Source organism: Eubalaena glacialis, chromosome 3 (assembly GCF_028564815.1).
Source record: "Eubalaena glacialis isolate mEubGla1 chromosome 3, mEubGla1.1.hap2.+ XY, whole genome shotgun sequence".
NCBI lineage: Eukaryota > Metazoa > Chordata > Mammalia > Artiodactyla > Balaenidae > Eubalaena > Eubalaena glacialis.
Genome location: NC_083718.1, coordinates 63,727,908 through 63,743,204, shown reverse-complemented (window position 1 = coordinate 63,743,204; position 15,297 = coordinate 63,727,908). Strand labels below are relative to the sequence as shown.

The 15,297-nt window shown below is 35.1% G+C and overlaps 1 protein-coding gene across 6 annotated transcripts in view; it reads right to left on the bottom strand.

The window, feature by feature from the left end:
* NME7 (NME/NM23 family member 7) overlaps positions 1–15,297 on the bottom strand; it is a 251,720-nt gene that overhangs the window by 192,918 nt on the left and 43,505 nt on the right. For all 6 annotated transcript variants that reach the window (XM_061183128.1, XM_061183130.1, XM_061183125.1 and 3 more), the window contains 3 exons: positions 7,957–8,067; positions 4,121–4,171; positions 2,590–2,797 (listed from right to left, as the gene is read on the bottom strand). In XM_061183128.1, coding sequence (XP_061039111.1) covers positions 2,590–2,797; positions 4,121–4,171; positions 7,957–8,067 — 370 coding nt within the window. The remainder of the gene's footprint in view (positions 1–2,589; positions 2,798–4,120; positions 4,172–7,956; positions 8,068–15,297) is intronic.

The following is a 15,297-nucleotide window of genomic DNA, read 5'->3' as shown; positions in this document are numbered from 1 at the left end:
ATCATTAATCATTAGAGAAATGCAAATCAAAACTACAATGAGGTATCATCTCACACCGGTCAGAATGGCCATCATCAAAAAATCTAGAAACAATAAATGCTGGAGAGGGTGTGGAGAAAAGGGAACACTCTTGCACTGTTGGTGGGAATGTAAATTGATACAGCCACTATGGAGAACAGTATGGAGGTGCCTTAAAAAACTAAAAATAGAACTACCATATGACCCAGCAATCCCACTACTGGGCATATACCCTGAGAAAACCATAATTCAAAAAGAGTCATGCCACAATGTTCATTGCAGCTCTATTTACAATAGCCAGGACACAGAAGCAACCTAAGTGTCCATCGACAGATGAGTGGATAAAGAAGATATGGCACATATGTATAATGGAATATTACTCAGCCATAAAAAGAAATGAAATTGAGTTATTTGTAGTGAGGTGGATGGACCTAGAGTCTGTCATACAGAGTGAAGTAAGTCAGAAAGAGAAAAACAAATACCATATGCTAACACATATATATGCAATCTAAAAAAAAAAAAAAAATTGTTCTTAAGAACCTAGGGGCAGGACAGGAATAAAAACACAGACGTAGAGAATGGACTTGAGGACATGGGGAGGGGGATGGGTAAGCTGGGAGGAAGTGCGAGAGCGGCATGGACTTATACATACTACCAAATGTAAAATAGATTGCTAGTGGGAAGCAGCGGCATAGCACAGGGAGATCAGCTCGGTGCTTTGTGACCACCTAGAGGGGTGAGATAGGGAGGATGGGAGGGAGACGCAAGAGGGAGGAGATATGGGGATATATGTATATGTATAGCTGATTCACTTTGTTATAAAGCAGAAACTAACACACCATTGTAAAGCAATTATACTCCAGTAAAGATGTTAAAAAAAAAAAAGCAATGCTAAATTGTTCTACCTCTAGTTTAACCAATTATCTGACCAATTATTTTTGTCTCAACTTCTCTAATTTTCTTTTTTGCTCAGTTTTTAAAAATGTAAACACAAGTTTTTCAAGTACTCATTTACATATGCTGAATATGTATTTAAGGCAAAGACTATAAAGATTGTCACTTAAATGTATCTTAGTGAAAGTGAGTAATCCCATGCCTTTGCTTTCTCTTTCTCCCTGTACAGCTTGTCGTATCTGTCCCACCTATTAATCCAAGGTAATATTCGCAAGAGCACTGTTACTAGGCCATTGTTATATGGCAACTAATTCACACTTTAAACAACAAATGTAAAGTCACACAAAAAATTCATATTCCTCTGTGATTTCAGGTGCTTAAAATATTTTGCATAAAGCTTTTCTCTTTCCAAGGTTCCCTGCTATTACTCTTAGCCTTTTACATGGCCTTAAATGACCTAGCCAGGAAGTATAAAGATATGTAACTTTCCCAAAAATAAAACTCACACTCAATTTGATAAGCTTTAAGTATATAGTTTTTTGTACTGTATTTTATACAACAAATTGTTAAGTATATAGTTGCACCGTTTCATAAATTTTACCCTGACAAGACCCCATGGGAATCTCACTAAACCATTTGACTAATTTACATTCATATCTTAAATACCATAATAACAGTATTACTAAATGGTTGCCAGTTACAAGTTTCTCTAAAGATTTCACACAGTAATTTTAAATATCACTTTTGTAAAGGACCCAGATTAAGATATTTTAAGATATCTTTAAGATTAAGATATTTTAAAAATTGTAATATATTTTAAAAAACTGAACTCTATTTATTCTCCTAATATCAAATATGAAATCTGTCCTCAGAAAATAATCCAAAATATTAATGATATATGAAATCACATGATCAATGCGCCCTTACTTACAAATATGAAAAGAATTAGAACCTAACAAAATGTCCAAAGGTAAGGAAATGCTGAACTAAATGTTTTATCCATGCAAGAGACTATTCCACAGCCAGTAAAATTCACTCTTATGACAGTAATCTGGTAACATGTAAAATATTATGATATAATATTAAGTAAGAAAATTCAAATTAAAATTAAACCCATGTAAAAATGATGTTTACTATTTAAATTATATAAATGATCAATGGGAATGACTTGGAAGGAATATAACATAATAGGTAAACTATAAACATTGCTGGCAGGATTTCTGATGACAAATTTTCTTTTCCTTAGTTTCCAAATTCTCTGAAAAGTATTTCCATTACTTTCATATTCTGAAAGACTATTATGTTGAAAACAAGGTAGGCCACTACTTTCAGCATACTCAGTGGACAGTGGTGGTTAAGCACAGGGGCTTAAACTCGTATTCTTAGATGAATAAGTCATACACTGATGAGCCTCAGTAATTTAAATCTTTGGAACAAAATGGGACAATAAGTATTTTAATTGGAGAAAACTTATTCTGACCATGACCAGGTTACCAGTTCTCAAAGGAGACATATCACTGAAACACTGTTAATCCTAGGCAAAAGGTCAAAGGTTTTCTCTACTGCTAGACCACCTGTATAAATCCACCCTAAGTCAGCAGTGACAAAAGGCTTTACTCTGACATCAAACACTTAACAAAACCAAAACAGAATTAAAGTAGTTTAAAAACACCTTACTTTGGCAGCACAAGCGAAAGAATCAGGGCCATGAGCTGCATTTCTTATGCCATCTGTTCCAAAGAGGGCTCTAATGCTTCCAGGAGCATCTGTACGTGCCAGTCCAGAGTTTGCAGGTCCAAGAAGTCTTTTCCATTCACATATAGCATCGTCTCTTAAAATCTCCATGGCAATTATAGGACCACTGGTGATAAACTGGATCAGCTCACTGGGAAACAGGTGAAAGATTGATTTGCTTCATTTTTCTATCAACCTAGGTACCTCTCTTAACAACAAGGATATATTACAATTTGAGTATTTCAACACATCCTCATGATCATGATCTCAGAACTACTGGACATAGTGAATTTTACATGGGTAAGATAAAATTTTCATAAATTGAGTGCCTTACAGTGGCCCAAGTCTCTACAAATCACTAGTGCTGTCAATTACTGTTAGCAGAAAAATCAATCTTTCATTGAACGAAGACTATTTCATTGACTTAAAATGCATATTTTTGATCTATGCTTTCTGCATTGCTCTGAAAGGTACAGAAGAATCTTTTTATTTTCACATGGTTTACCATTGCAGTCAAATGAAATCGCAATAGAGAAAGTGATGAGGGATGTATTATAATATATTTGCAGTAAGAATTTACTTAATTATTTTTGTGTAGATCTATTAGAATTCAAAGAATGACAATGAATTTTCAGTCAATAAGCATTGAGTTGGTCTAGTGACATACAAGACATTACACTAGAAGCTGTAATACTATAAACACATACGAAGACTATAACAAAGAATAATTTCCAAGACAATTGTAGATGCCTATTCTACACAAGGTTTGAGAACATTTTTATAATGCTTGGTTTAAAATAATCGATACCATAATGATTTTCTTATGTAAAAATTTTCTTTAATAAGGCACTATTCTGTACAGGACACCAAATAGCATTTCTATTGCAGCAGCTTGGCTAATCCTTCTTTATTAGAAAAGTGAGCATTCCTCCTTTGTCAATAGCAATATGAGGTGCACAATATTCACTTAACTTTAAATACAACCCAAATATTTAGAACATAGTTTCAGTTTCTAACATATTTGTTGCTATATTTCAAAGAACAAAACGTATATCAAACAACTTAGTTAACATATAAAGGTTCTTTGAACAATGTTTTATATACATTGAGAATGCTAAAATAAGAGTTTAAAACACAACGAATAGATATTCAACATAAAATGTAATTATCTCTCTATTTTTAATCTACTGAAATCTAAAAAGAAAGCTAGGCTCCTTATGATTTAAACAAAGCATTTTATTTGCTTCTGATTAAAGTTTAATATGTTTATTTAATGATAAGAGAATTTTCAACTAATAAAAGGAGAGAAAAAAACAATTCTTAGAAAAAAAGCTCTCTGCAGTTGCAAGATGTTGCTAAGGACTTTTTGACAAATTATTCTCATGTAACAAATTTTTGAATTGTAAAATTATAACTCTTTAGTTTTCCACGATATCCTCCATTATATCCCACGAGCCCCAATTTCAGTACCTACTTTAAAAAGGGCCTTGACTGATGATCTATATGAAAATCTGTTGCTTCTTTCCTATAAAATAATCAAAATGACAATAGTTAAGAATTATGTAAGGAAATTATTTTAACTTACATTAATAAAATAATGAAATTCTCTATGTGATCCGTATGTGAGTTAAGGACTTTTCACCAAATATTCTGCTCAAATCTCCCCTCTTTTCAAATTTTTGCTAGTATGGATATCTACGCTAAGATGTAAAATTAAAATGAACAAAAGAGGCAATATTTACTTTATTACTCATGTTCAAATCTACTATCTTCCTTTTCACTAGCGTCCTTAACATTCTAAAACCAAAGTTTAACATATGACCAATAAAAATTATTTGTTCTTTAAAGTTCAAATAAGCTACATCAAAAAATGCAAAGCCATCTTCAAATTCAAAATTTGTTACCTCCTTCTACAGGCTTTAAACCTGAGAGGTTAGGCTAGAATTTTAATTTAATAGTTATAGTTTTCTTCCTTAGATCGCGCTAAAAGAAAGACTATATACTTGTGTTTTTAAAAACTGCTTGACAAATTATGCATATCAATGTATTCTTATTGGTTTTTAATGTATTAAAAACGAATCCTTGAACTTACATCCCCCCAAAAAATGGATAATATGGAGATATTCAGAAATCTGAATTTATTAAGGGCAATCAGGATTTACTTTTAAATTTATCCCACAACTATAGAGACAATGAAAGGATAACGGACTTTTACACTGATTTTAAAAGTTATTTAGACTTTTCGGTTAATCAAACCAAGTGTCTCAAACTTGTACAGTTTTCTCAAAGGCTTTAAACTGAATTCACAGTATATGACAAATATATGTCAACATCAACTTTTTAAAATAGCAAATTAAAGTATCCCCTAACAAAAGATTAACCTTTCAGGCTTGATAATTTAGTATGCAATGCTTTAAGATCTTATAGGCCCATTACAAAATGAATTCACTTAATAAGCTATATCAGGATATACTTTTATTCAAACCAAGTGTACTAAAATATTCTCTTTGGCCACGAAAAGATTATGAAAGTATACTATGCAAGTATAGAAAATGAAATTCATCCCAAGAAATGGAAGGGGAAGAAAACTCATTTTTCTAGAGGCTATTATATGCCCAACATTAAATTTTATTATTCCTCATAACAATATATTGAGATAGGTATGATCATCTTCATTTTACATTTGAAAATAATGAAGTTCAGCATGATTACATAACTTGTCCAGGTCAAAGTGCTGGTAAGAGAAGAAGGACAGGGAGATTTGAACCCAAATCTCTGGTTGCTTATGACCTTACTATTACCAACTTCAGAAAAATAAAAATTCTAGAGGGTAAGGAAAAGAATTCATAAAAATGATATGGATATTCTGTATTGCAGCCTAAAATGAGGTAAAACTGAGTGTCTAAAAAACCTAAAGTGGGGAATATTTTAGAAGAGTTAGCAGCGAGACTACTAATATGACCAATTCTAAACTTTAACACAACTGAACTACTAAGAAAAATCATAATGTTTAATATCAGTGAAAAGAAAAATATTAATTACTGAAAGTATCTTATTGCTTTCTTCTAATATGTCACTGACCCCATAGTTACTTCCACTGAAAATCTATAACTGAAACCAAGATGAGAGTTCATGAATTTTTTTCTCATCATTCTTATTTAATTCCTCCCTTAAAAAGTTTAGATGGAGAGAAAGATTAACAAGTGCATCACCACCTAGAGAAGTCTTTTTGTTGTTATTTTGTTATGTTTTGTTTTGTTGTGTTTTTATAAAGAAACTCACCATTGTCACAAAGATCTATTAATTCTTTTACGAAATACTTACTTAGTGCCTACTTTGAATCAGGCACTGATCCAAGAACTAGAAGTACAAAGTTAGATGGAACTCAGTTTCTGCCTTTCAGATAGTGTCATGAGGGAGGAACTGACATTTGAGCAAATAAGTTTAGAAAAGATTTAAGCATTGGGAGATACTCCTCCATGGGTCTCTGGCACTCCTAACATGTCTTATTGGGTATGCCAAGAATGCAAGGCCCCAGCTACTCTTTATCCTAGCCATTTCTTGGAGTTATGTTTATAATGAGCAACTTTGAGGGATGAGGTCACGTCTCTTCAGTACAAAGAGCAGGCTTGTTTACTGCTCGTTAATGAAACAGTGGGTAACCTAAGTTCAGTGCTCCTCAGGGGTGATGCAATCAACTGTGTGTACAACATCCACCCGGTCCCATATCATATTATTCCCACAGGACATGAAAGCAAAGGGAACCAACAGAAACATGATGTCCATGCTGCTTACTGAGCCATACTCAAGCCCTCTGTCTCTGACTCAGAAGGCTCACGTCTTCTGCTAGCATCCCTGAGAGAGTAACAGACTAACTTATTAGCTTTTAAGTTGGGTAAAATCCAAGACTTGACAGTCATATTAATAGAGATGGATGAGGTGCTATAAACAATTTAAAAAGCTGTTAAGTTTCTTGGGCAACTTTACTGTGGAAAGTTTGACACCAAATTATCAAACACTGGAAGTGTAGAGACATAAAAAAGTTTTAATCTCACTAAAAGTATTCAAAGTCATCTCTCCAGAATTCAGTCCCATAGCCTCTGCTGTGAGGGCAAGCGTTCTCGATACAGACAGAAATGGGACAAATGCAACTATGTTCATAAAGGCTCATGACCTCGGTTTCTACTAAATAATAGTGATATCACTAGTACTACTACTACCACTAATAGCTAACACCTATATACACCTACTATGTGCCACGGTTTTTCAAAGCACTTTACTTTTATTAAACTCACATAACCCTCATAACAACTTCATGATACAGGTGATGTTATAACCTCCGTTTTGCAGATGAAGAAACTGAAGCACAGAGGTAAGTTGTCCAGAGCCACAACCTAGTAAGCGGTGCAGTTACAAGCAATCTGGCTCTAGATTCTGTGCTCTGAAATGGAAGACGCCTGCCTTTCTAGAATATATGTAAACTGGGAGATCTTACATAGGGGAAAAATTCAAATTATGTCATTACTGGGGTAAAAATGAGGATGTTTTGTTAAGATTTCTAGGGATCAGACTTATCAAAGCTACGCGGACTCTCTACTGCTCTCCATCGTCCCTGTTCTCACAGAGACAAAAAAGCAACCGTCCCGTGGGATAAAGAGCCAGGAACATCAGTGAGAAGACACCTAAGCAAACACACACACACAAATCAGCGAAGTACCCTAAGAAAACTGCTGGGTCCAGCCCTGCCTAACAGCTACATTAATGTCCCTACCTAACACTAAGTCTTATTTTCATTAAATAACTTAGAAAATATCTGGTCAGATAGAATGGCTTGCTTTTCAGAGCAGTAAATAGGTATATCTGCCAATTATATATATTGGAAGGAACGAAAACATTTCCAAACACATGACTTTTGAAAATCTCAACAGTAACATTCCCTTGTCAAATAGAAATAATCTAATATTCATTTCTTCTATACTTTTTATACAATGTGTTACATTGTATAAAAGAAGAGATTACAATTATGAAACACTGGTGTTATAAAAGCAGATGGGGTTATGAAAGACAATGAAGAGTTCCTGTCTAATACATAGTTAATAGTATAACCTGACAACTCCTATTTGCTTAGAGTTCAATCATCCTTGATGCATCTGATTACCTGTTGTCTTCCATTTCCTCATTCTAATAAGATTACTATACTATTCTTTGTCATTCTGTGGAAGTTTTTAAACAATGACATGAAAGACAGATGATTTTTTTTTAAAAAAAGGAACCAGACATTACATAACTGAGAATGCTCAAAAAATTTACCTTGAAAGTGTCATCATTTTGAGTTTGGTTAGAGTAAATCCAGCTTTGCTTATTATTTCAATGATTTCTCCTGCTTTTGATACTGCATCTGGTTTAATCAGGGCTAATGTTCTATAAAGAAATAAAGAATAAATTTAAAGATAAAAATAGTTTGGCAGTTTTTACTTATAATTCCCAAGCAGTGGTAATTTCCTTAAAAATCCTAGATCAAACATCAAAGTGAATTATAAATACAAGTGTATTAATGGTCTCTTAAAAACTTACACAATGGAAGTTTACTATTTTTTCACAAGGAAATAAAAATTAGGTACCCAATCTAGAAAAATAATAAAAGCTTAGAGGGAAAAAAAGTTAAGACTCATTTTAAATATGTCCACGTTATAAAACACAGGTGTTTAAGATTTCTATTTCTTAGCATACGCTTTATAAAAGACAACAATTCTCTAAAGAGTTGCATTAAACATATTAACTTGATTTTTGGCCTCTTAGACTTTAACATGTGTATGCCATGCAGTCAGTTCAGCATTGATTTGGAAATAATATAAATTCTTCTATTAACACTTTATTCATAGCATGAATCATATACAAAGAACTAAATGTCTTCTTACCTGAAGATGTATATGGCTAGCGAACACCCTGCTAACTTTTAAAATCACACTTTCCTCTTAGAGGATACATCAGAGCTATGCATTCTCCCCTCTGAAGCCACAGAATTAATGGATTTTTAGAGATGGAGATCACCTGAATTTCCTCAGTTTACTAACAAGGAAACAAGGCCCAGAGAGGTAACGCTCCAAAGATCGCACAGCTGGTCTGTGGCCTCCTCAGGACAGAACACCCAGCTCACACGACTCTTGGGTCTGTGCTCCTTCCACACCACACCACAAATAACATTGCTATTAATATTAGCAAAAGAGAGCATAGTCACAAATCCTCAAGACTAACATTTGCAAACGCAAGGTAAAATCAGATTAGTTGGAGTAATTCAGTTTATCTGGCACACAAAAATAAGATAAAAAATTGCTGTCACTTTCCCTTTATTTTCAATTGTTCTGACACATTGGCATTAACTCAAGGAATCCGTAAAAGGAGACTGGTAGGCTTTTTCAAAGTAGACTTTTTTCACCAATGAGACAAACTTAGCTAAGGATATAATGATACAAATATCCTTACTTACAACTGGATATAACTTATGGCTGGCTTTTAAAACTTTTAAGTAACAAAAGTTGTTCATTTTAGTCTGATAGGGCTTGTAATAAACGGACTTTTTATTTTGAAGCAAGTGAGTCACTTCTAGCATTTTATATGGCTTCAACGATACAGTTAAAACTCGTCACTTTTTTAGCTCACATTGTTTAAAATATTATAAAGCCAAACTAACCCATGATTGTTTATGTTAAACTCTGGAAACGTCTTCAAGAACCAAAGCTCTTAAAGAAAATATAAAACACAGCGGCAGTGAACAACAAGCAATATGAAAAAAAATGCAGTTTCATTTTCTCTTTAAATGCCTACAGGAGACAAAGCGTTGATTACTGTGATTAATTACTCTAAGCAAGTTCCTCTGTCACATCTTCATGGCTTAATGGTTCAGTAGATAATAGTTAAAATGCATTTTGGAGGGAAAATAAGATAGGCTTTAGGGATCATATGTATTATTTAAAAGTGAAGATAGCACACAAAGAAAGTAAAGCGCCACGAAAATATATTAATAGTGCCGCTGTTATCTGTTGCTGCATAACAAACCACCCCAAAATGTAGTGGCTTAAAACTACAAACAACTTCTCAAGATCATGTAGGTCGGCTGCGGAGTGGTTTCACCTGGGATGGGTCACACTGCTGCATTAGGCTAGTGGGTCGGTTCAGACAGCCAGGCTCCTCTTTCCTTGAGGCCTCAAGAGCTGGAACAGGCAGGGAGATGGATTCTCCCCTAAAGCCTCCACAAAGAAATGTAGCCTTCCCTACCAACACCTTGATCTTAGCCTGATGAAATCTGTGTTGGACTTCTGATATATAAAACTAAGATAATAGATTTGTATTGTCTAAGCAGCTGACTTTGTGGTAATTTGTTGTGTCTTCAATAAAAGACTACAGAGAAAAAAAAACTGGAGAGGAAAAACACCTCAACAAAAGAATGTCAAGAAGAAAAAAATAGAAAAGCAGGAAAGCAGTAAAATAGTTGAAATATGTACAAAAATACTAATACAACATATGTAAATGTACATGTACTAGTCTTACCAGTGAAAATCTAGAGGTTTTCAGACTGATTTTTTTTTTAAAGAGCTGCATGCTGTTTACAAGAGATATATCTACAATATAACCTAACAAGGCTGAAAGTAAAGCAATGACAAAAAGATAACAACCAAAAATACATTATCAATCAAATCCATTCTTGAGAAAGATGGCTAAGGCCACCCATTCCTTGGCTGTGGTCTCCTTCCACCTTCAAATCTAGCAATGGAGACTGGGTCCTTCTCACACTGGCATCTCTCTGGTTCTCTGCAGCCAGAAAGCTTCTCTGGTTTTATGGACTCCTGTGATTAGACCGCACCCACAGGAATGATGCAGAATAATTTCCCCATCTCGAGGCCTGTAATCTTAAATCTGCAAAATCTCTTTGCCATGTAAGGTAACCGTTGGGCTGCACCCGCAGGCCTGCAAGCCTTGTAGATGCCCAGCCTCGAGACAGAAGAAAGAGCCCAGAGTGCAGCAAAACAGACCTCAGTGGTTTAATTGATGGAGGAGCTTACATGTCTGAAGCAAGGTCCTGGAGCAACACCCCACGGTGTACGGCAGACTGTAGGCAGGCTGTAGCAGCAGTCTTGGCTACTCAGGATGAAGGGAGGCTACCATTTACAGGGGGGAATTGATGTCAGGTGGGCTCATTACTTACCAGGGGCTAATTAACAACCCTTACAATTAAGAGAATTGGATAGTCATGTGAGTGAAGCAGGGACTAGTCAATCAGGGGATCTACAGAGAGCGAGAGAACAGCCATCTTGAATGGCCTGACCATACAGTAACATATTCATAGGTTCCAGAGATTTGAACATGGACATCTTTGAGCAGCCATGATTCTGCCTACTATACTCTCTATTGGTTTGGAGTTTATATACTATTTTTCTAGTGGTTAGCTGTGAAACTTTTTCATACTTATTTAACTTAAAATTCTTAAAATTGTATAATATCTTGACCCTTTAGAAAGACTTTAGAACACTTTAGCTCCAATGTTCTCTCTTCCAACTTATATAGTTTCATTGTTGTTTTGGACATTCAGTTTTTTGCCTGCATGAGTAAGCCATCTTGGACAATGAGACCATAGGTAAGTAAAGATGAGATAAAGATTGGCTGCAGGGGGGTGAATTTTTAGCGAGTCCTTGGTAATTGAACTAAAGTCTTACTTGAATGCATTTCAGTGCCTTTTTGCAGCCAAAACTCAACTGCTCACCACCACCTAGGAGGATATGTAAAGTAACAGTAATTGGTATTGAGGGAGTAGTTGCCCAAAGGTGAGAACAGAACTGAACTAATACCAGTAATTGTCTGGTCTCCTCCCCTGAGAAGTAGCCTTGGTCTACTTAAAATTGTTAGGCCGATTGGCTTAAAGAAATAAAACTCCAGGAACAACGAGAACATGTGTACCTTTGCTCCTCGTGGGTAAAGTGACTTCTACTCCATTCCCCGGAGAGCGCTCCCTCTCTCCACCCCCTTCATTTGCTCCTCCACATATGGTCACATTTAAGGGTTTCTGGTTGTATGCGGCCCTGCCTCTTCTCTCTCAGACCTGCAAGCCCTCATGCAGGACACAGTCTATAGTTCTTCTCCTGCTTCCATCTGGTTAGCACAGCGGAGGCAGAGGCCAGCACCTGCATGGAAACCTACCTCTCTCTGGTGCTCTGTCTCCCACATTGGATGGGCAAGTGTGCTCTCAGGGTTTGCTCTAAAGGTATCTCTCTCCCTCAGACAGGCCCCAAGGTCCAGACTGGGAAGGAGGGCAGGGGGTGGGGTGGAGAAGCAGGAATAAACCACAACCGTTCTCAGAGCTGGCTTATACTAGACAGCCTAAAGCCTAAAGCAGCACTTTACTTTGATTTGCATCTGGCACCTACGTTAACGCTCCATCAGTTAATATTCGGAAGGGAGAATGGAGACTAACTGAACCCAAAAGATGACAAAAAGCCTGTATGATGTCTTTACATCTGAATAGTAAAACCATAAAGCATCAATTTATTACCATCTAAAATTAAAATCGAGTACTCTAAAAAAAAAAGAAAAAAAATGTTTTTAAATCAAATACTATGACTCATTGACAACAGATAACATTTATCCATTTGATTTCAGGAGCTTTATAAGGGGAATAGATTAAACTTAGCTAAGAGAGTAGATCTTTCATTAAGTTCCCTTACCACAAAAGAAAAATCAATATAAAAAATAGTAAGGGGGTGGGAGGAAAATTTTGGAGGTAACAGATAAATTTATATCCTTGACTGTGGTAATGGTTTCATGGGTATATACTTAGCTCCAAACTCACCAAGTTGTATGTATTAAATATTTATAGCTTTTTGTTTGTCTATTATACCTCAATACAGAAATTTTTGAAAAAGAGAATAGAAATGTAAATCGAATGTCAGATTTCTACAGTTAACGGGAATTAGAAAGCTGAGGCTAGTTTGTTAGCTAAATTGAATTATACAGAATTATCTTGATAAGTGCCTCAAAATTAGCAGACGGGTGCCATGAAGATCAGCTTTACTCCTCCCTCTCACTACAGGCTTTACTCCAGAAAGAAAATAGTTGAGTATGATAAATATAATAGGGATGTAATTAGTTCATAAATTATCCTTGACACTATATAAAACTGAGAACTAGGCTAAGTTATAATTATTACATAGAAGCTATTTCCATGGGACCATGATAGACATGCATGTATTTCTCCATATGCCTACTTCTTTGGTCATTTAAATGAAACAATATATTTTTAAAACTCTTGAATTCTGAAGAAGTTTATTTAAATCACCCAAATGGTTGCTTGATTTAACCCACTTGCAGTTAGGAGAGAATCAGAAGAGAAAATGGTGAAACAATTGAAGTCAGTAAAAATAGAATATTGCACATATTTTAATTCATTATATTTATAAAGCCCAAATATTTAAAGTCTGTCTTCACATTCTTCTGTTCCTCCTATTTTTAAATCAGTCCATTCAATACTATTTACCAATATATTAATTAGACGTTTTAATAAAAAGAGAATGAGTTTTAAAGTCAAACACAACAAGATATACTTGTTTCCCTTTACTTTGTAGCTGTGTGACTATGGCTGTGTTCTGTAAAATGGAATCAACAACATTCACTGTAGACAAATCAATTAATATATATATTAATTATAATTGTTACAGCTATTATTATTTTATTTTGATTGGGTCATACTATTAACCCTGTCTCCCTAATTCACTTATTTTTGCTAGTTTAAATGAAAACTTGAAGTAGTCTTGAACTGAGATGCCTACCACAGTGGTTGGCATATAGCATGTGATCAAAAACTAAGTTATAAATATTTATTACTTGTAAATAAAGGAACTGTGGTTGGTGTTTCCTCAATCCCATAGACTTTTATCAGTAGATCTCACAACAATGAGATTCCTATTTGTCTAACATTTTATTTTTTTTTTCCTAGTTCAGAGTTGTCCTGGGAATCTTTGCGTTTTCCTTTTTTATGAGTCATTCACCACCTCACTGATCCATCACCACCTGTGTACTAATACCACACTGAGCATCAAAGAACCTCCAGAATTATAAAGGGCTTGTAAAGAAGTCACAGAAAGAACATTACTATGCGGGGGACTCAGGTATTAGGTAGATAACCAGCTATTATTTGGGTGGCAAACCTCAAAATATAGTTAGACAGATTTTTTTTCCTATAGAATTAAATAGTTTTGGGAGCTTTTTATACATATAGCCTTAACTTCCACCAGTGATCCCTATTTTTCATTACTGCAACAATCACTCCACAAATCCAAAGAATCCCCCAAGTCAGCACAATATAATATAAGCCACAGAAACCAGAGCCAAGAAAGATGACCAAAGAATTAACATTCCATTTCAAATATAGCTCGTGCTAGACTCAGAAAGCTGCAAACTCATAAATGTAGAGGTTGAAAATTACAATGTCATTTTAGTATTATGTTTTCTGGCTAGCCTAATTTTCAGCTACAACTGCAACTGGTTCTGTTTCTCCTCTAAATCAAAACTGAGGGAAAGTCAGAATGACAAACGTAGCTACGACAAACAATGAAGAGAGAAGACCAGAGAGACACACAGAAGGCACCATGTTGCAGTTTCTCCGCTTCACAGGAAGAGCCACATGCAATGGGAGGGAGGGAAGAAGGCAGGGAGGCAGCCAGCGGGGAGCTCTGCCTCCAAACACAACGACTATTTTCAACAACATAAGCTCATTCATTCAACAAAGTTATGTGGGGCATCCCCTGTGAATAATGCACTGTTTGAGGCATCACCACCATGGCCTTTAGGGATGCAGTTGTGATCCCAAGACAGATTAAGTTTCTTTGTATCACAATGTTTTTGTATATTTTTTTCTTTTCCAAATACTCACATATCCTGTCTTCAATTGATCAGTCAATATTTATCAGATATCTATTACGTCTGTGAATAAAACTCAAAAATAGACAATATATATTCCAAACAATCTAGACAAAAACACCTTTGTCAACTAGATCAAAGGTCATCATTTGAAAACAGGGAGGAAAGGAAGAAAAGGAAAGAGTAGATAATAAATTTTAAATTGTTATTCAATGAGTCATTTATCTAACACAGACAAGGTGCTTGTAATGTATGAGGAGACGTGTTAGGTGCCACAGGAGACATAAAAATGAATTGAGACAGAAAGAAGACAATCATTTTGCAGGTCCTATCCATTCTCCTGTGATTAAATCCTCCTATTCTTGATTCAGACAGACACTGGGCTTTAATCCTGCCTCTACTCTGTGACCTTCAGCAAGTTACCTAACATCACTAAGCCTCAACTTCTCCATCTGCAGAGTGGAGCTAATAATAATATTACTAGCTTGTGTATTAGGTTGTTGTGGGGCTTAAATAAATGATGCATACAAATCATTTTAACACAATACCTTTTATAAAAATAGCTAACAGATATTAATGCTTATCATTACTACTATTACTGTACTTCGGTTAATCACTTTCCTTCCTTCCTCTTCATACCTATTGCTACCATCCTAATTAGTCTATTTTACTACTTAAATTAAAAAAAATTTTTAACCACCAAGCCAGTCATGAAGAACAATGAGCTCTGCCTAGTGCATAACA